Here is a 22,153-nt window from a genome sequence, read left to right as displayed (position 1 = left end):
CTGGCAGAAAACTTTCCTTAGAGCTAGCGAAGTTCGAAAGAAAACACGTTAGGGCAAAAGCTAATAACAAGCAAATCATCTCTCGCCAGGAGGAGACAGATATGGCAGAGGAATTAATCCTGTGCGTGTTCTATACATTTCTTGCAATCCTCATTACCAGTGTGAACGTTCTTATCATCGTAATGTTTTCTAGGGAGAAACTTCGTCGAAAGCGAAGTAATTATCTTCTAATCAGTCTGGCCGTGGCTGATCTTTTGGTTGGAGTACTAGTTCTTCCTCTTTTCATTATAGTCACGTTGACTCGACCGCCGCCGCAAGTCGCATCGCTAAGTTATCTTTTGGACATCATAACTGGTTTGGCATCAATCTTTACTCTCGCCGTGATTTCGTTAGAGAGAATGTACGCCGTTTGCTGGCCTTTCCTTCACCAAAAGCTAAGCCAGCGTTCTTACCTTTTTGCCTTGTGCATGCCGTGGGCCTTGGTTGTTTCTGGGACTGTGATAGGGATCGCAGATGATTACTTAAGTGACGTCCTCATTATCACCTACTCCTACTGCCACTTATAATTATTTGCTCTTCATACGTTGCCATTTGGAAAAAGCACGGTAATTTTATGCAGCGTAATCATCGCTCTACGCTACGACTTGCTCAAGAAAAGAAGTTGGCAAAAACTCTCTTCATAATAATCGGTGTATTTGTCGTAACATGGCTGCCCTTTGAGGTCATAAGCATCTATAACATAGCATGTAGACGAACTTCCTGCAAACAACCCCACGTAAATCCTGTAATAATTCCAATACTGTACGTGACAGTATTTTTACGAATAAGCAACTCCTTCATGAACTTTATAGTGTATTCACTGAGAATGCCTGACTTCAAACAGCAACTCTGCAAAACGCTTCAACCTTGCAGTAATTTTTGCATAAGTCGACAAGACACTTCACCTGAAGAATGATTCAGTTTCTAATTTAGGAGAACACCAAAAGAGAATGAGAGCAGGGTTCTGCTGCCTGCAGTATAAGAAGAGCAAAAGACAGTATTAACGAGCGCGAGAGAGACGTTGCTCAGGTCGTCACTTTTAACTTTCAAAACAGGCGAACTCTTCTAAAAATTCTCCAGTCGGTGAAACGCAACCTTTTGCATATTTCCGTTCGACGAATCAGGGGCACCCAACGACGGTTTCCTCCTAAAGCTAAGACATTGAGAGACACTGTAGGCTTTCTAAGCGGCGCTAAACTGAAAATTTGTATCTGTTCGGTCATCCTAGGGGAACTAGAGTCATCGAAATTACAAAGGCTTGAGTATTGTTTTCCCCGAAAATTTTAGATGCAATTTGACGTATTACGAAAGTGAGACGATTCCCCTCTCCATGGCATTTTTGAATCCGAAAATTTAAGGTTTCCTTTTTTCTACGAAAAACACAGCCTAACTTGGAAAGTGATGTGAAAATAAAACTTCAGAAAATCGTAGGGAATTTATTAGATAAGTTTCGAAAATTGTACATGAATGGATTTTGAAATTTTTAGCCGTCCGCAAGTACAGAAAACACACGTTGGGTGCCCGACCTAAACGAATGCATGTATTCGTTATTTTATTTGATAATTAGGTTAGTTTGACTTTTTTGCTCAGAGTTTTCAAACGTTCATTATTGCTTAGTCCTACAGCGTTAATATAATTATAAATTAGGCTTCTCTCAGTGGTAGCTAGTAGAGAGAGAATCATATAGTCAAACCTGTATACACCTGTTGTACCCTGCATATTACGGTCACAAGACTGAACTTTCCGAAAATTTTACCTTATCAGTACTCTGTTAGCTTGACCTTTTCAAAACGGTCACCAGTGAATATAACGGACGCGGTCACCGGCCCTTTTAGAAGACTTCCCGCCGAATGCATGATTTTTTATTATTTTTTACCTGTATATAAAGGTCAACAAATTGGATTCCGATTAAGCCATTAGCGAATCATAACCGAAGCTTATATTCAACAGCTCATAACATTGTAGCTACCAGTGAGGAGTCTCTCTTCCCCAAATACAAATAACATATTTAACTACACGACTAAAAACAAGTGCTGGTCTTATCCAAAGCAAGGAGATTGGAAATAATAGCCAATAGCGAAACAAGATTTATAAACTATTGATCCGTCTACATCTGGGTTCCGAAAGCCTCCTGTCCTATTCCCTTTTGGAGTCAAAAAAGGACCTGTAGTGACTATGTAAGTAAAACGTGATTATCTGTAAATTTTCACTAACTAGCAGCTTCTCTTACTGCCCTTTCGGGTCATTCCTTCTTTCGCAAATTGAAACCAAGCCAATTGTATCACATCATTCACATTTCGTCGGGATAAATGATTTCGAGCCTGAGGGAGAATCATGCGGAGGCCTTCTCTAAAGCCCCAACAATGAAAAATTAAAAGGAAGCCAAGATAAAAACAAAACAAAAGATAGTTCGAAACTGAAAACAGAAACACCCTGAACACAAAAGAGAGTAAATAAACAATGTAAATAAAAAAAATAGCCAGGCTCGGTCTTCGCCATTTCCGGAGTCCGGTCATTGATTCTCCCCAAGGGAATGCCTTAATCAGTCTTATTCGAGTGACTATGGTAACAAAATGAAGTAGACAGCCGTGACAGAGCCACTTTAATAGGGAGCTTAAGCAACGGCGACGGCGACGGCTACGAGAACGGCAAAAAAAGCAATAGAGTGTTTCACTCACGTGGCCAGCATCTATGTAAATTTATTGGAACAAAAGAAAGGTTTGCATAAGGAAAGAGTTCAACTCCCAGAGGATTGGTTTGGGACACCAACATGGCCGCCGTTTCATTGTTTTGGGACACCAATATGGCCACCGTGACGTCATGTGAAAACACTCTATAGGTTTAGATTAGCAAAACAACAACTTTTTGTACATTTCTTGCACGACCACAATGTGAAAGTGCCTCATTTCACGTTTCGTCGAGGACGGGAACACAATAAATCAACAGCTTTCTTTTCTCTTCCTGAACTTTGATACAGTGTTTTAGAATTCAACTCTAGACATAAAATTGCCAACATTTGATGACTGAACGAGATGGAAGAAACGCGATAAAGTCTGAAACAGCGCGAATTCACTTTTTAAGTGACTTTTTCGAAGCCGTGGCCGTCCGTTGTTACTTAAGGTCTCGGTAAAGGAAAACGAGGTGCCAACAGAAAAAAATTCTAGTCGCGCGAGTATTTTCGCTACAAAGGCAAGTTATATATCAAGTTAAAGCTAAAAGACTAAATTACCTTATAAAAGATTTTATTCCATCGAATTTTAAAAGGCGATTAAGTTTTTTGCGCTCGAACTCAGAGGTATCGAATTTACTGCTAAAGCTCCAGGGTCCGTGCACACTTCGGCCAATCTATTTTTTCATTTTTCCAACAAAAACGGAAAAAGGACATGTTACTTATCCCTATCATATTTACATGTTTTAAAGTACTGGAAAAAATAGGAGAAAAGAAAATGGTCAATAAAATCGATCATTTTTTCGTTTTGGCTAATTTTGAAGTTCAATTCAAAAATACAAAAAATACTGTAAACGGCTAAAAGCGATAGTTTGCTATTTTTTATTTTCTTGCTATTGTTAGAAAATGAGGAAAATGAAATAATGTCCGATTCCTAACTCATTTTTCTATTTTTCCGTTTTTCGCAAAAAATAGAAAAAAGGAAAAATGAAAAAATCATATTTCTTCGCACCATTTTTTCATTTTTTCCATTTTGTTCAAAAAATGAAGAAATAGAAAAATAGCATACCTAACGAAATGAAAAAATGACAAGTGCTGCGAGCAATTTTCTATTTTTTTATTTATTTAATAAATAGTAAACCTTTAAAACGATACACCCTTTCAGACAGTTTTTCACTTTTTATTTTATTGAAAAATGGCGTAGAAAAGTGAGAAGTTATGAATATTTTAACGGTGAAGAAGAGACTCACTAATTTGCTTAGAAGATTTACCCAGGGTTGGCGGAGATGTGGGGGAATTTAGGGGGTGGGAGGGCTTAGTTTTCGAGATGCGGACGTAGTTCCATTCACTTTTGATCTCGATTTCCCTGAAGGTTTGAGTTGTCGGGAGTCGACTGTGGATGAAAGCGGCGGGAAAACCGTAACGTACCGGCCGTGGAAATGAAGAATATTAGAAATCTAGAAAGGGTACGAGGGAGGAGGAGAAGGCGTGAAAATTGGTACGGGAAAAGGGGGGGGGGGTAACTCAACGGTTTTCAAGCCAGCAACAGTATGGTCCCAGCACAAAAAAAAGAGGTTCGTGAGAGAGATTAAGGGGAAGGAGTTAAAAAGAAGGTCGATGAACAGTCACATGCACAAAACAAATAAAGAGCACGCCAGTGAAGAGGTCAGACGCTTTTAAATGAAATAGATGCTCAAAAGTAGACTGCTTAGCCTGCCTAAATAACGGATCTTGCTGCAGATCGGGTCTTTGAGGATTGCAAGAGTAAAGTATGTTGAATTAATATTAAACATAACAAGGCGGCTAGTATACACTCGCGCGAGAGAACATCTTAATGATCTGGCCCATACATTTGCTTACACATTTGATTAAACGTTGGATAGCGACTATCCACCGGATAAATCACTACCGAGCGGCCTGATAATTTTTTATGTATTTTAGGGAAACCGATTGCGTTATCTACTGGATAGTTATTTATCCAGCGGATAGCGTTATCCACCTTTTAAGCAACTCAGCCCTGGAAAGACGAGAGCAAAGATCGTTAATGTCGGGAAACCCATGCGACAAGTATGGGGAAACGTTCCACAGTTTGAATGCAACAGGAACACTTTATGGTGACGTAGTGTTAGAACAGGTCACAGAGTGAGTCCGAAGTAATAAGGTAAAGGAATCAGCTAATCAAATCCAAAAGTGAATGAAACTACTTTCGCATTCCGAGAACTAAAGGGCCCCCACCCGCCCTCCCCATCCCACGTCTCCGCCGACCCTGTGTAAATCGTCTAACAAAACTAGTGATGAGTCTAAAGTGGATTAGGTTTTTCTTTTCTTTATTGGTAAATGTTCATTATTTGTCATTTTTCTTTGCTATTTTCCATTAAAACAAAAGATGAAAAATTGTCCGTTTTTGTTTGTTTGTTTTCTATTTATTGAAAAAATGGAAAAATTATTCGCAACACTTGTCATTTTTTTCATTTTTCTTGATAAAATGGAATTATGGAAAATTAGGCGATAGGTATGCCATTTTTGTATTTTTTCATTTTTTGAACAAAATGGAAAAAATGAAAAAATGGTTCGAATAAATATGATTTTTTCAATATTCTGTTTTTCTAAAACGGAAAAATCGAAAAATAATCTAGGACTCGCGGAGATTATTTTATTTTTCTCACTTTTCTAACAACATCAAGAAAATAAAAATAGCAAAATATCGCTTTTAGCCGTTAATAGTATTTTTTGTATTTTTGAATTTAACTTCAAAATTAGAAAAATGAAAACAATGATCGATTTTCCCGACCATTTTCTTTTTTTCTCTTTTTTTCTGTACTTTGAAATATGCAAATATGATATATTTCCTTTTTCCGTTTTTGTTGGAAAAATGAAAAATTAGATTGGCCGAAGTGTGCACGGACCCCTTTTAAATGAAATAGATGCTCAAAGTAGACTGCTTAGCCTGCCGAAATAACGGATCTTGCCGCAGAACGGGTGTTTTGGTTTTAGTTCCCATGGGACACCCACTCGCACGACAAGTATGGGGAAACGTTCCACAGGAATGCAACAGGAACACTTTATGGTGACGCAATGTTAGAACAGGCCACAGAGTGGGTCCTAAGTAATAAGGTAAAGGAATCATCTAATCAAATCCAAAAGTGAAAGTGAATTAGGTTTATCTTTTCTTTATTGGTAAGTGTTCAAGATTGGTCATTTTTCTTCTCTATTTTTCATTAAAACAAAAGATGAAAAATTGCCCGCTTTTGTTTGTTTGTTTGTTTGTTTTTTTCTATTTATGGAAATAATGGAAAAATTATTCGCAACACTTGTCATTTTTTCATTTTTCTTGTTAAAATGGAATTATGGAAAATCAGGCGACAGGTACGCCAATTTTCTATTTTTTCATTTTTTGAACATAACGGAAAAAATAAAAAAATGGTTCGAATAAATATATTTTTTACATTTTTCCGTTTCCCTATTTTTGTGGGAAAATGGAAAAATAGAAAAATGAATTAGAAATCGAAGATTATTTCGTTTTTCTCGCTTTTCAAACAATATCGAAAATTAAAAATAGCAAAATACGCTTTTAGCCGTTTAAATTGTTTTTTGTATTTTTGAAGAGGACTTCAAAATTAGAAAAATGAAAAAATGATCAATTTTCCTGACCGCTTTCCTTTTTTCTGTACCTTAAAATATGTAAATATGACAAGGATTAGTAATATTTCCTTTTTCCGTTTTTGTTGGAAAAATGAAAAATTAGATTGGCCGAAGTGTGCACGGACCTACAACGATATATGTCAATATTAATTTCAACTTGATCAGATAAAAATTGTCAGCAATCAATCAAGATCACTTTTCATGCCTCACCTTTTTATATTTTAAATGTCGTTTATTAGTATTATGTTTGACTTATTCCGTAAAGGATACATTTGGCTAAATTGGGTTAAATATCGGTTTCACTTTAAAAACCATTGGAAAGATACATAGGACTTCCATTAGCTTATAATATTATTCACAAATCGAGGAGATAAGTCCCGTGACGATAAAAACAGAAGCGAAAAAGAGCTCAAAGGTGGCAGTTTGCAAGGCCCAGTTTTCGGTATACATAAATATATATATATATATTTAGATCTGTCTGATTTCTTTAAAACGTGGCCACCAGGTTTTCGCCTGGTGCCGGGCGCAGCCCGGATCCAGGCCAGTCCGGTGTCCAAAAAAATAGGGGGCTTGACGTCTTGGTCGGCACCGGCTGGATAGCCCAGGTACTGCCCTAACAGTAGGTGGGTGGATCAAGCCTTGGGGTCAAAACTAGTGTGGGGTAGGGAGGGGGCTGTTTTGACACAGCCCCTTCAGTAAGCAGCAGTGTTCAGTGGAGGCTTTGACTAGCGAGTACCTTGGTCTTAATTTGTCCTAGCCAGCTGAATCAGGCCTCTGCTGAGAATGACTATCATGATAATTGCAGAGCTCAGTGGGAGGTGCAGACAGTCACCCATTGTCCTGGGTGGGGAGGGTCAAAGTTTTGGTACCAAGGACACTTTTAGCATAGGACCTTTAGACACTCACTGAAGCCATGTTTTCATAAATCCAGACATATATATATTCCGAAAAGACGCTTGGGCTTTTCCTTTTAAAAGTGTTCCGGTTTTCTGGCGTATTCCGCGTTATCGAGATACGTGATCCGATGATCTTGTGGTTCGTATTTTCATTTATCTCGTTTTTTTGTTAAATGACATCCAGTTGAGTGGAATTAAGATAGATATAAATACACGCCAATAGACATCTGCGAATCAAATCTAAATTCACGCAATCAGGAAGTCGAATATCATTTACATGAATTTGCATTTGCTTTCGCCAAAATACGATTCTGAAAGCCATCACTAGGCGTTAAAACCTCAAGACACAACTCATTTGCCTCTCAAGTCATATACAGCAGAGATGGAAGGAATAGTAGTTCTGTGTTTCTTTTACGCTTTACTTGCGGTGCTAGTAACTGGCGTTAGCATTCTTACAATCGCAGTATTTTCAAGGAAGAAACTTCGCCGAAGGTCAACTAGCTTTCTCCTCATCGGCTTAACCGTGGCGGATCTGTTAATAGGAACGCTAGTTCTCCCTCTTTTCATAACAATCACCTTGACTCACCAGCCGCCTGAAGTGAGACTTGCCAGCCATTACTTGGACATCATAACTGGGTTGGCATCGATCTTTACTATCGCCGTGATTTCCTTGGAGAGAATGTGTGCCGTCTGTTTTCCTTTCCGCCACCAAATGCTCAGCCGTTGCACCTACATCGTTGCCGTCTGCGTACCATGGATTCTAGCGATCAGTGGTTTAATTATGGTCAAGGTTCTTGTCAAGGATCACCGCTTTACTAGCGTCTTTTTCATATCGTCACTCGTTTTGCCACTTGTAATAATCTCCACCTCGTATTCTGTCATTTGGGTAACGCGACACCGGTCTTCTCTGCAAGAAGAACAGGAGCGAAAACTGGCAAGAACTTTGTTGATTATAATTGGCGCTTTCGTTGTAACATGGCTGCCATTCCAGGTCATAAACACTTACATAATCGCCTGTAAATATTCGGATCCTTGCAAATATCCACCAGGGGTAATCATATACATTGCAGTGTTCTTACGACTAAGCAACTCATTTTTGAACTTTATGGTATATTCACTGAGAATGCCCGACTTCAGAGAACAGCTTCGCAAACTTTGCCCGACTATGCGGGGAGAGAATTTACTAAGACGCGCGTCTAAAAATGAAAATAGGGAGTCTGACGAGCAGGAGGGCGGAAGGAAGCGTTATGACGAAACGCAAACAGTCAATTTTGAGCTGACCCAACTGTAGACAATCTATAGACAGGGGCACCCAATGTCAATTTTCGGAAAATATCTGTTCGGAAGACGATTTGAGATCTAGAATTTTCGGAACATTTGTTGTAAAATTTCTTGCTTGCCTGCCTCTCCTGGGATTTTCGAACATCTACAAAATGGTATAATTGCCCATTTTTAACGGATTTTTAGCGTAAAAAGGTCACCTAGAATTTTCGGAAGCCTGTTTTCTGGCTGAAATTTTCGAAAGGGTAAGTTTTGATCCCTATAATTTTCGGATCACTAGACTTTCAGCTAGGAAATCCGAACAGATGAAAAAATTTTAGGGGATAAAAGTAAGCATATATCTACCGTTTAAATACTAAAATACGTTTAACAGTGCTATGTTTAAGCGGTTTTGAACTATGTTCTCGTTGGGTGCCCCCGCTATAGAGCTGCGTCAGAGGATGATGCAAAGCTACCCATAGTAGGTATTCACAGAAACAAACTTTTAATCTTACCAGCAGTCTCGCTTTCACAAAATTGCTTCAATTTTGCCACTCAGTTCAGACAAACAACGGGCTGAACAACCCTCGAGTAAACAGAGGCCGAGGCAGTGTCCTAGTCATCAGAATTCAGTTTATGCACTCAACGATGTCAAAACAATTAAGGTATAACGATTCCTAGTTTAACAGCTTTTACCTCATCAGATACATCTTGGACGGTGATATCGTTAAACAGCTTTGTATAGAATGAAGAGTTTATAAGCGCTATAATGCAACCCAAAATCGTCGAGTTTTCTGGTTCCAGTTTAATTCGTCTTTCTTTGGCTGCAATACCGTAAAATTCCGTAAATAAGCCCCGGGGCTTATATTTTTCAAAGGCCCTTTTTGAGGGGCTTATTTTTGGAGGGGCCTATATTCTGAGGTTCTTATCTACGTAGGGAAATTTGCGTTTTAAAATCGATTGGGCTAGCTTGTAGTGGGAAGGAAATTTACCGTTTTGCTTTGTTTTACTTTGTATGCGAGGGCAAATTTCAAGTACAAGCCCCCCACCCCTCCCCGGGGGGGGACTTATATTTGAAGAGGCGATGTAACGGAGGGTTTTTTGCGTTACGATTTTAGGGGGCTTATTTTCGGAATTTTACGGTATACTGAACCGTGAATGCGTAGGCTAGAAGAGATTTCCTCAGTTTCTTCGACTTAAGAATTCAATTCGCACTTGTACACTGAGATGCCTTGTCTCAGGCGCTTTCCATTCGTCAGAACTGACCTGTTTGAAAATGAAATAGGCTTTTTCCAAGAGTTTTTGCTGACAAACGTTCTCCTTCGTGCATACTATTTAGGATTTCACTGATCTGGCTGAAGAGTTTTGTTGAAAAGGGAAATTATCATTGCAACGAGAATGGCCCAGTCGGTCAGTTCTGAAATTAGTGAATGCGGTGTCGTCGTTTGCTAATGAATTAGAAAGTGGTGTAAATAACGATTGACTAACTACCGGGAGCCCGTTCAGAATAGGCAGACAATACAATACAATGCAATGTTTTTAAAATCATATTTTAAAAGTAATTAGAAGTAAAACAAGTGAGAATATAGAAAAGAAAAAGAGTACGTAAGTCCTGATTCCTAATAATATATGAACAAAAAAATATTAAGCTGTGCATGATTTATCTTATTTTAGTGTTTAGAAAGTTTATATAATTACTTGAGACCTTTTAAGATTATGAACTAGATGACATAATTGAGACAATAAGAGCTGTTTGAGAGAATGTGTGTATGTATAAAGTTATTTTGCAGTTGTTTTGATTTACACATGGCTACGCAATATGATTGACTGACCAGACCATTTCCAAGTTGCCCCTAACCTCTTTTTCAAAACGAGGTTAAGCAAGAAATCATTCATATGACAAAGAATGATAAAGTATTTCACTCTTATGCAAATAAAAATTGTTTTCACTTAACAGGTTTCGCACTTGGTTTCATAGTTTTAAGGGTAAATAGGTTACACTGGTGAGTCAGGACTCTTCGTATAATCCCTGAGGGACTAACATGCTGAATTATAACCATTCCACACGTTTGTTTATATTCATTTGGCTTTATTTCTTACTAAGGTTAAAAAAAACCACTCTTTTTCACTGTAACATAAAAAAATACATCACCACGGTCCATGTTCTAGGAACTGTTACTGATCTTCTGATTTAACACGGTTTCTTTTCGACTTTCTCGAGAGCAACCGGGAAAAAAAGCACACATACAAATTATTTATGCTTGAATCATGGCCTAACAATAGTCAAAATGGGTCCAGGTAAACACCAGTGCTTCATTTCAAACCCCTCCGAGAAGAGATGAAGACGCAGTACTCTTGAAACATATATGTTGCCGTTAATTTTTTTTTTATTTCAGTTAATTTTTGTTTTTCCCCGTTGTTTTAAATTCATTAGCATACAATACCATACCCAAAAACAATGGAAAAATAAAACGTAACCGAAATAAAAAAATTAACCACAACATGTCAGTGAAGAAAGAGACAGAGCCTGGCCAACTATTCTTTGTTGAAGAAAAGACCAATCTTCGGAACTCCAACCTTCAGATCTGAACCACCAGACCAAACACTTCAAGTTATTCCTTTAACCCTAGCCCCGTAGAAAAAGTCAAAGAAGGTTCAGAACCAGCTTTCTCATAGAACATGTAGACTTAAGTGGCATTGAAGTCCACACCCAAACCCAGAAAACGATAATTGTCGATGTCTCTAAAGGCTAAACGACGATATGATTTTCAAGCATTACATGTAGTGACAGCATCATAAATTGCCTTGGCAACGTAATCCACATTGGCAGAAGTGATTCCACAAATGTTGATCCGTCCGCTATTCAGCAGATAGATGTGGTACTTGCTGGCCAGAAACTCTACTTGCTTGACTGCGGAGAAAATAAGACGAAAATGGCACATCAGGATTTAGTCCCCACCAAGTAAGTGTCCACACAAGTAAAAAGAAGCCTTTTTACAGCGGTTTCCGTATTGTTTTAAGAATTGTATGAAGCTTGCTGTAATAGGGACAAAGAAAAAGAATGAGGCCAACGTGTCGTTCATGACTTGCCCAATCTGAGACGCCAAGGAAAAAACAGACAGGGGTCGTGGATCAAAATTCAAAATTCATTCACACTCATTTGAAAGGAACAAGCAACGAACTACAGGGTAGCAAAGCATTTGTGCTGGATAAAACTTTTAAATATCTTTTTAAAAGTCTTTAGCACTTTGCAACTGCCTTGTAAGGGATAATACATGTACACCTTGCCCGATAATCCATAATGCAAAAATGTGAAGACTGCTCACTATAATAACAAAGATTTCAAAGTAACAAAACTTACAATGCGAACGAGGTATGCCTGAGTGACAACCCACTAGAGATGAGCACTGGTATTTGTCACAACATCATGAATGGCTCGGCCAACATAATCGACATTTTTGTGGGTTATGCCACAAACGTTAATACGACCACTGTTCAGAAGATAGATGTGATGCTTTTGGGTTAAAAGCCTCACTTGATCCACTGAAAAGGATGTAAAACTAAGTAACTGACTGATTTTGTTGGTTTACACCTGCGCAATTCCTAGTCCAAATGTTACAAATAACTGAACCGCTTGTCGGGGACAAGCTCTTTTTGATAGGCTTCACAAGGAAGTACACTCTTTCTTCAGTTAAACAAATTTTATATTTCATTCAAAAACACAAGTTAAAGGGAAGAGCTCTAACCTAATCTCTCACTCGAATGTCTCTCTGACAAAATTTGTTGTAATCCATGGATTCGAAGGCTGTTAATCTTGATCATTTTAAAAGTTTAGTCTTACATCAGTAAAAATCCGATTAGTTAATATAGAGAGTATGAACATATTTCTATTTAAGGTCGTGGCGAAATCAGAAAATCAGCTTAAACTCCAAAATTCATCGCAGTCCAGTTAATGTCCAGTCAAAACAAAATAGTCAGAGAGGTATTTAAAATAGAATTACCAATGCACAATATCGTCATTTCAAAATGATTAAAGAACAATTTGTCAACTTTCGTACGTATGGCATGGCAAGTTCTGGTGCCAGTTCATAATTGTAGCCGCCGTAATGTTCACCTGTATTTCTTTCAAAACAACGGCCGCACAAACAGAGGGTGGTCTGCCTGTGGTCCCATGTCATCGTGATAAATGCGTGTACAATGATGCGCAAACAAAGCATGAAAAAATTGACCGGCGGATTACTTGGTACGGAGCTAAACAAAGTGGCATGCAATGAACGCAGGTGAGCAGTTATGGTGTTAATTGACTCTATTGTTGTAAGGTATAAAAGGTTTGACAGTTGTAACGGATTCATCTCAGCTCTTGAACTTTCAACTTTTATTTCTTATATCTTACTTTATTTATCTATCATTGATTTTACGTTTAACCCCCAAGGGTTGTGCATTGGTTTGGGAATACGTTCCCAATTTTTCCCATTGAGTTTTTGGGTTTTCGAATATTTGTATACCATTCTTTCGTTATGATGTTGAACTTTTTATGTTATTCGGACAGCAATAAACACTCAGGCTCACAGTCCGAGCTGTACACCCATTCCCTTCTTGTAGTCGTGAATATAAATAGGAAATAATCATTGAATCGACAGAAATATCTCCCCTTAACAGCGATAGGTGCGAATGCTGCGCGAAAAAGAAAACAGAAAACGAGAGCACGATAGCGTTACGTTCTATTAATAGGGACTATACGATCCGACGACGACGACAACGAGAACGTCAAAAATAGCAACAGGTTTAGTGGATTAAACAACAGCTATGCACGTGCATCTCACTTTTTTGTACATTTCTTTGCCGTTTTACACGACTACGACGTGAAATTGCCTGATTTTACTTTTTAGGGAGGACATAAATGATCGACGACGAAATTTTATTCTTTCTCCAAACTTGAATATAGTTCTTAGAAATTCAACTCCTGGAGGGTTCGCCTACATTTGACAAAGTAAGTGATTTGGAAAAATCGCGATAAAGACCGGAAGAATGCAAACTCATTTTAGAAGCGACATTTTCGCAGCCGTCGCGTCGTCCGATCGCAAAGGTGATGTTACACGGAAAGATTCGCAACGACGATTTTTAGTGCAACACAGCGTTGCAATGTTGGAACAATGTTGTAACCACTCGAAAAAATGTCGGTCGCAACAATGTTGCAACGCTTTGTTGAGCTAAAAATCGTCGTTGCGAATGGTCTCGTGTAACACCACCTTAAAGTCCCCACTGTCTTTCACGCGACGTGACCAAAGGTTGCCTTGTAGGAAATAACCTTTCTAGTGATCAATGCTCGTGCAAGTCTGACCGGACGAAAAGTGAGCACGACAGCAAAACATGTTGGTTGTTTTTACAGTTTTCAATATAACATGAGAGAAATACCTAATAATAATAACACTTCTTATTACCCATTTCGCGTGCGCCTCAATTAGCACTAGTTACTCACCACTTAAGCCGGTGAATCCAAACATTCCCTTCTGATCTTCCAAATGATTCCATGAGCCTGGTGTTCCCAGTAATCTCAGTTTCTCGTGAAGGAGTTTTCGGCAATTGAGAATGCGTCCAGCCATTGACTTCAATGTTTCACGCCTACAAATCAGTAAGACAAGAGTCTTAAGCTGTCTTCACTGTACTCCGGATAGCTTTTGCGCCTGATTCGAAAGTAAGACCTGATAGGGCTACTGACCACACAAAAGAACGGTGATTTCGGCGCTATTTTTGAAACCGAGCGAAGCTGCACCGCGTCAATCTCTAAAGTAGAGAGTCACATTTCGGATGGGTGTTCATACTAAAACTGATAGCTTTTCGTGTGGGCAAGAAAAACTATGCGGTATGGTGCAAACATAGCCTTGGGGCGCTCTCCATTCATCAGAACTGACCGGCCAGACCCTTCCCGTCGTAATGAGAATTTCACTCTTAATCAAAACTATCCGGCCAGATTAGGCAAATCCTAAATAGTGTGCAGGAAGGAGATGGGTTATCAGTGAAAACCCCTGGAAGAAGCCGATTTCATCGTCAAAATGACTGGTCCGGCTATGGTCCGACCAGCTAGTTCTGACAAATAAAAAGCGCCCTAAGAAAGCACTTCACTTTCAACTGTGATCTTGCATCACGACGGCAGAACGGCAAATTCGTTTTTCCAAAACGAGACTAAGAGCAAAACTTACTCGAGAAAATGAGTTTCATTTGCTGTCAATGACTTTGCACTTAGCCTCGCCTTGAAGCAGAGGCTTGAGACAACTCTGAGATCACCAAAATATCTATCACTGCTGTAAGTCGCATTCATTCCTTTTTCGCACGTTTTCGCGTTCTCACGTTACGTTGGTTGTCCAATTTGCTTAACATGCCTATTCTGATGAAGGGCAAACGTTCATATCGTCTGTTTCTGAACTCTCAAAGCGGCAAATTAACTTTTAATTATTAACTCAGGTAATCTTTCACTCGCAAAGTCAATTACAGATGACCCCTTCGCCTGCGAACTGTCGACGTACTTCGGGTCGTCGCTTCTCACCCTCCTCCTTTCCGAGGGAGAGAGGCGACGACCGGAAGTACGTCTGCAGTTCGCTGGCTAAATCATAAAAGGACATCACTGGGAAAACAGCTACTCATTCTGTTGTCATGTAACACTCCTTTACGAAGAATGGGGAGCGTAATCAACGACAATGGCGATGGGAGCGTGAAAGTAAAAAAAGCAATCAAATTAATTAACTATAGTAAAATAATATTTTGACAAAACAACAAATCTTTATGCATTTCTTTGCTGTGACTGCAAGAACACGATCAGAAATGTCCGATGTCTTGAGCCAGAGGTCGCTGGTTGGATGATGCTGGGTCAGTATTGTACATATAAGAGTGATGACATTCAACATTTTCCAATATTTCCTTTGCTTAATGCACAATGCCGCAACGTGTTAGCCATGTTTGAACAGCCATCAGATCAATGTTTGGACGCGCGGTGCAAGCAAGGGTGCTTCAGGTCATCTTTAGGTGTTAGTTGAGAGGGGATTTGAAAAGGCTTCCTCGTTTCGTTTCTTTTTTCTCCCCATCCCTCTTTCAGAAAAGCCTGGTGCTTAGATTGACCACATTTAATAGCCCGACATCTAGACTGTTCACAGTCCCCAACAGTATTTTTCCGTAAGATCGTCGAAATCGAGCACTTTGTATTACGAGCGGCCATCTTTCGCCTACCTCCCCACACCGCTATAAAACCCCGACGCCTACCCCCTCGGTACATAAGAAACCATGACGGCCGCTCGTATCGGTTGGCGCTCGATCCTGACGATCTTACGATAAAATAAGGGACGTTGGTGGGCCTTAAGCCACAAAAAAAATGCACTTTTAGGTTTTACGTACAACTACCTCGACATGTATGACAGAAGACGCCTTTCACTTTTGATTGATTTAACTTACCATTCAGTATTCAAGGCGTCTTGGTTCAGGATAGTTGCTACAATACGAGCTCCATGATTGGGTGGATTGGACCACATGGGACGAATGATCGCCTTGAGTTGGCTGCGAATCTTCTCAGCTGTTTCATTATCAGTTGTCACCACACAGAGATTGCCGCACCTTTCATCTGCAATTTACAAGAAATGCATTCTTGTTGCTCACAACTTAGCCTGTGTACAAGACCTCAGGATTAGTGGGTTAGCAAAGGAAAAGAGTGTTGCAGGTAAAATCGATCTTGGGTTACATCAGTATTTAGCCTACTTTGATTCAGAATTTCCTTTTAATTCTAAGTTTAAGAATTATTGTTTCCTAATCTGAATTATTCAAAAGAAACAAAGGAAAACCCGGATTTAACATGAGAGCAGATATTGTTACATGAGCCTACAACATACAAACATTCCACTTGCAAGTAAATATTTTAATAACACAGAGAATCCACACCAAAATACTACTCACTGTATAGACCAAAATTCTTTGCAAAGGACTGTGCAATTAAGACCTCAAATCCTTGGCTAACAAAGTAACGAGCAGCCCAGGCATCCTTATCAGGATCACCAGTCACAAAACCTTGATAAGCCATGTCAATTAGTGGAAATAGATTTTGTCTCTGAGAGGAAACACAAAATATATTACAGTATTATCAAGACCATCCTATAACAACTTATACTACACTAATCATACATGTAGCTGTCAGTAAAAACAGGTTCGAGGAAGTTGAAGTTCTCATGACAATAGAGAGAAGAAGTCGTTACGTCACGTTGCCATGGTAGCAAAATTTCTGAATGACAACAAACTGAAAACATCACTTGAAAAGTGGATTTGCACTGTTTCAAACTTCATTGATCTCATTCAATTTCATTTAATTTGTCAAATGTTGGCAAAATTTTCTGGGGTTGAATACAAAAGGACCGTATCTAGGTTAAGAAAAAGAAAAACAAACATTTGTGTTGTGTTCACCAATTCCATAAGTGGGCATGTGAAATTAGGAAGTTTCATGGCCCACAGTCGGACAGTGATGACTAAGAAATGTACAAAAAAACGTGATGCCATGCAAAGTTGTTATTTTGTTTATATACACACTGTAAACCTGTTGCTTGTTTGCCGTTCTTGTTGCTGTCATCGTTTCTTAAGCTCCCTATTTGTGTGATTCAGAAATTTTCCTACCTTGGTAACATGACATCATGTGCACTTCTCCTTCTCTATAATAACGAACTTTAGCAAGGATGATGGTGACTGCAGCGAAAGCATCTTTTTTAAAATGACATACGACTTGCTCATCAAAGCCTGCTCAACAATCCTGTTAGAAATCTAATAGTTTTATTAAGAAAAAAGGCACACTGAAAGACTAACTCTTGTTTCTTGGAGCAAGGATTATCTCCAGATACCTTCATAATCTCAGCAATCTCCTTCCACTGGTCCTGGTTAGGGTCCACTCCAGTGGGATTGTGTGCACAAGCATGAAGCAGGATAATAGAGTTTTCTGGAGCATTCTGAAAATTGATCAAATTACACTGAAACCTGGTTTGTAATGCAACTTACAATACAATTGTAAATTGTTTAATAATGCATCCATTTTATCAGTAAAGCAAACCATGTTCTGTTATAGGTTACTTTTGTGGGCTATTCCTGTAAGGTTCTGTTAATACACTTAACATTTTAAACGCAGTTTTTTGTTGTTAAACAGGGCCCAAACTTCTGAAACTTCAGGGTTGTCATGGTTACCTTCTAGACTTGCTTGCAGCTCCCTTCATTTTTACCAGGCTCCTTCCCCACACCCATCTATAAACTATTGTCAATGGGTTTAATGCATCCAGTAATTTTGCAGTTTATGTGCATGATACAATGTTATTATGTTTAAAATAAATAATGATTTCATGATAACCTTCAAATCTTCACACATTCCACTGAAGTCCAATGATTTTGAAGCACTATCAAAGTAACGGTATTCTTTAATATTTTCAGCTTTGTAGCCAGTACCAAGCAGCATCTTTTTATGGTTCCCTAAACAAGATCACACAAAACTGATGTACACATACATTAAAGACTGGTTTATATTATTAACATATTCACATTGACACAAGCATAATAGACATACTGTATGAGTGTATATGTACATGTATGTTGTAGGACAAAATAATTTTTTTTTGACCTTCAAAATGTACCTAGTGTCACAGCACTGAAAGTCTCCTACTACACAATGCATACTGTCTCCAAGGTTCTTTTCCCACAAACAGCATTCAGGGTTTGCAAATACGCCAAATTTGGAGTATTTTACGCCAAAATTGTTCAGATGACTCCATGGAGGTTACGGAGGGAGTCACTTCGACTCCAGAAATTTTCGGTAACAAACAGGGAGCCACTACGGCTCCAGAAATTTGCGGTAACAAGCACAGTTTTGTCCTTACCTTTTTCACATCAAATACAATTCACGTTAATTGTAAACGTTGTAAACCTTAATTAAATCATCGAAATTAAAGAATTATACTGCACGACAAAACAGGAAGAGGGTAAATTACGATCAAAGTTTACTCGATGACCGCCATCATGGATTTGAGCTTTCCAGGTCAGCGGACCGCCACAGCTACTTCGTGTATCCCTCACGATAGTGTATACATGCCAGGACCGTCTGGCAAGTCTGAAAATGGCGTTTTTCATTGTGGTACTTGACTCCAAATATTCCAAAATGACTCCAAAATTTGTGAAGCAGAAGTCACACTGACTCCACTCATCAATAAAATTTGCAAACCCTGGCATTATTAACTATCACATGCATCATAAAATTATGAAATAAACAGAATGATTTAACAATAAAATTAATACACCATGTAGTAGTTTTTGTTGTTCATGTTAATACAGTCTTATATACATACTCAAGAGTAATGAGGGACACTTGATGGTCAACACAAAATTTCCAATGAAAAAAGGCCACTGGAGGCCCTCTTTTCTTTTGTATTATTAAGTTTCAATGAACTGGAGACTTAAAGGCCATAAAAACGATAATACATGTCTCAAGAATGCATATAAAAAAAATTACAAGTAGGCATCCATAATATTTTGTTTTAACATAACCCATAGAAAACACTACACCGTACACGTAACTTAAAAGAGCCCCTCAACACAATATTACTAAAAATATTAAACGTACATGCACATGAAAATGTACATGTATTTCGATATCACAACAATTTGGCTAAAGCTGTCTGTCTTCTTACACATACATGTATCTGAGTGAAATGACTACTACATTGTATGAGACTAAGTTGCACTTCCAAACCAAAAGTGCTAATCCCTTAATGGCCAATTACTGTGGTTGTTCAGATTTTAATATACATTGTAGTTAATTTTTTCTTTCAGTTATTTTTTGTTTCTCCTTCGCTTCAAATTCATTAGCATACATATACATTGCCATATCCAAAAACAAAGGGATAACAAAAATTAAAGAAAATAAAAAAATAACTACAACATATTGATATACATTGTACACTGTAATTATAAACTCTTAGAAATTCGCTCAATCCACCTTAATCTTTAGTTCAACTAGGTGCCTTGGGAGTTGTTCTTGTTTTCAAGATTGCAAAAAAAAACTCTGCCACAGAAACTTACCCCACGTGGGTTTAGAAAGATACACCACATCTGAGCAATGAAACTTCTTCAAGAACTCCATTCCAAGACGAAGACTCCCAGTACCAGAAATACCTTGAGCTCCACACACCTGTCAACCAAACAATCACCGGCATGTGGATAAGAAAGATTAAAATCCACGGCCAATAACAAACTCATCAGAGCTATTCACCATCAGAAGGGTCTAAGAGAATATAATGCGATTAACATCAATACATGTACTGTCCTTGAAAGCCTGGCATAATGCCAAAATGCACAGGTCATGAGTCTTCATGTGTAAAAGTCATCTGAGGGACTGTTGAAAGTATTCAGCCTTACTAGCAGGGGACAGGAGTAGGAGAGGACCCTGGGAAATATGAGGTTGTAATCTATACAGGTCCATATACGAATGTACATTTGTCAACATTGTACATTGTAGCTGGTGTAGCTGGAATAAGCATACAGTTTTAAGAACTACCATACATGTACAACATCTGATCATGTTTAAAAACGAGACAAGTGTTGAACCAGAATATACGTTCTATTTTTCAAGTATAGTATCACGTTCAATATCATGCAGGCATAATCTGATAAACCCTATCTAGCAGTGCATCAGGGTCTTTAGAGACCTACTTTTGCAATGTGTTACATTTTAATTTAGGTACCCACACAATATTGAAATCAATACTGCAATTCCCCTTGGATCATAGTCTTTAATACCACATAACAATAATACAAAAAAACAAACATGCTATAGACATCAACAGAACCCAAATACAAGATACACTGTATTGTTGCACTTGAGCTCCACAATGATCCTGCTAATCTTTGCATGTGTTTTTTTGGTTAACTTTTGCAACTTTTTTGTGCTGCTTTGTCATTTACTTAAAATGCAATTCAACTAGACAAACACTCGTAACTATGCTGTTGTGACTCATTTCCATCTCAAAAAGGTATAACCATTAATGATGTCAGATATTGTATTCACAGTCCCAAACACATCTTATTCAAGGATCCAAAACAATATTGGAAATGGCAATGTGCACATCATAAAATATTGAAACCTTCATGGCAGTGCAATTAGCAAATTATCCAGTAATATAAGGCACTGCCTAAATTCCTAGTGCATTTGATTCCTAATAATAATAAGTATTTTCCAGGATTCCACCAGAGTTTTGCAACAAAAGATACCAAACGAACAGGGGTTCGGAGTGGCCTGGGGTAGTTGATTGACTGAGACAATTAACTTAAATACTTGTCCATTGCTTTCCCTCATGGAGGAAGCCTATAATTTCCAACTCAGAACACAATAAAATATCAAATAAATTATCTGCAAATATGTGTCTGTTGTCGCTTCTTCCAGAAACACGAGCAACGTCAAAATGGGCCATGTTAACCCTTTACGCCCTAAGAGTGATCAGCATCCAATTTCTCCTTGTAATATCAATGCTTTGTAAAACGGAGTGGTCATGACAAATACGGACATGATCACAATTTATGAATTTGCTTGATATTTCATCAACTTCTCCCCACTACTTCTGAAGGAAATGAATAGGGGCAACAAATGAGAATTGGGTTAAAATACTGGAAATTAAGAGCGCGGAAATTAACGCTGTACTTAATTAAATTAACGTCGCGGAAATTAACGCTCAACAAAATTAATGCGACTTAAATTAACGCGAATTTTAACGATTCGCGTTAATTTTATGGAGTGTTAATTTCCTATAATAAGGTATGTTATTATGTAACTTTTTAGGTCGGAATATGGCATCTGAGATTTTCCTCGTTAAAGGCTATCGCTATTCACACACGATGAACTTATAAAAATGTAACGTACCCTGTTTTCTGCTATAGCGGGGCTGTCTCCTCCCAGGCAAAGTTTACAGGCAGCCTGAGTAAATGACCCTAAACCGTCGATGGATAAGTACTCATGATTCAACGTTTTGGCTGCGATTTCCTCAGCCAGCTGTTTTTCAACCCTGGATACAACGGACAACACCATGGGATTTCCATCGTCGTCACGATAAGCTAAAATAGCAGGAGAAAAAGGTAAAAATATGAATTTGTGAGGTTGGCCACGTCCATTATATCACGGGTGTCTAGAAAAAGACGACCTAGAAAAGGAAGACCTACGTGTACGACCCATAAAACGACGACCTGGAAAACGACAACCTAGAAGACGACGACCTAGAAAGAGACGACCTAGTAAACGACAACCTAGAAAACGACGACCTAGTAAAGACTAGTAAACGACTGTAAACAACGACTCCAGATCACGGGTACATACTCAGCCGGATCAAACGCGTGACGGTCAGAATTTAAGACCCGACTTTCCACAAAAATAAAGAGAAACTTTACCTCCTATCCCCAGATTTACTTTGTTTGGATTTGTGTCGTCCTTGTATTGTTGATTAACGTGAAAGACATGGTCTGTCGGGACAAGGGGAACATCTTTAAATATAGAAACGCCCGGCATCTTGCACTTCTGTTCCACCACTGACGAAACGAAGATAGACGTTAAATCGATAACTCTTCGGATTCTCTCCGATTATTTCCGATGCGAAAT

The 22,153-nt window shown here is 38.6% G+C and overlaps 2 protein-coding genes across 3 annotated transcripts; one reads left to right on the top strand and one right to left on the bottom strand.

Moving 5' to 3' along the window:
• Positions 1 to 7,490: 7,490 nt before the first annotated feature.
• Positions 7,491 to 10,445, top strand: LOC140933349 (adenosine receptor A2a-like). Its single transcript, XM_073382889.1, has one exon. It carries the CDS (start codon positions 7,628 to 7,630, stop codon positions 8,534 to 8,536), a length of 909 nt encoding a protein of 302 aa, XP_073238990.1. The 5' UTR covers positions 7,491 to 7,627; the 3' UTR covers positions 8,537 to 10,445.
• A 128-nt stretch (positions 10,446 to 10,573) lies between these two features.
• Positions 10,574 to 22,106, bottom strand: LOC140933348 (aspartate aminotransferase, cytoplasmic-like). Of its 2 annotated transcripts, XM_073382887.1 has the most exons (10): positions 21,946 to 22,106; positions 21,425 to 21,615; positions 19,591 to 19,699; positions 17,870 to 17,988; positions 17,373 to 17,477; positions 16,444 to 16,594; positions 15,949 to 16,114; positions 13,985 to 14,127; positions 11,867 to 12,048; positions 11,275 to 11,416 (listed from the first exon to the last, which is right to left on the bottom strand). In XM_073382887.1, the coding sequence occupies exons 1-9, from the start codon at positions 22,061 to 22,063 to the stop codon at positions 11,900 to 11,902; spliced, it is 1,251 nt and encodes a 416-aa protein (XP_073238988.1). In that variant the 5' UTR covers positions 22,064 to 22,106; the 3' UTR covers positions 11,275 to 11,416; positions 11,867 to 11,899. The 2 variants fall into 2 exon arrangements, with proteins under 2 accessions (XP_073238989.1, XP_073238988.1); XM_073382888.1 differs by lacking the exon at positions 11,867 to 12,048 and having other exon boundaries at positions 10,574 to 11,416; positions 21,946 to 22,105.
• Between the last annotated feature and the right edge of the window lie 47 nt (positions 22,107 to 22,153).

Source organism: Porites lutea, chromosome 4 (genome assembly GCF_958299795.1).
Source record: "Porites lutea chromosome 4, jaPorLute2.1, whole genome shotgun sequence".
Lineage (NCBI taxonomy): Eukaryota > Metazoa > Cnidaria > Anthozoa > Scleractinia > Poritidae > Porites > Porites lutea.
This window is presented reverse-complemented; position numbering and strand designations above follow the sequence as displayed.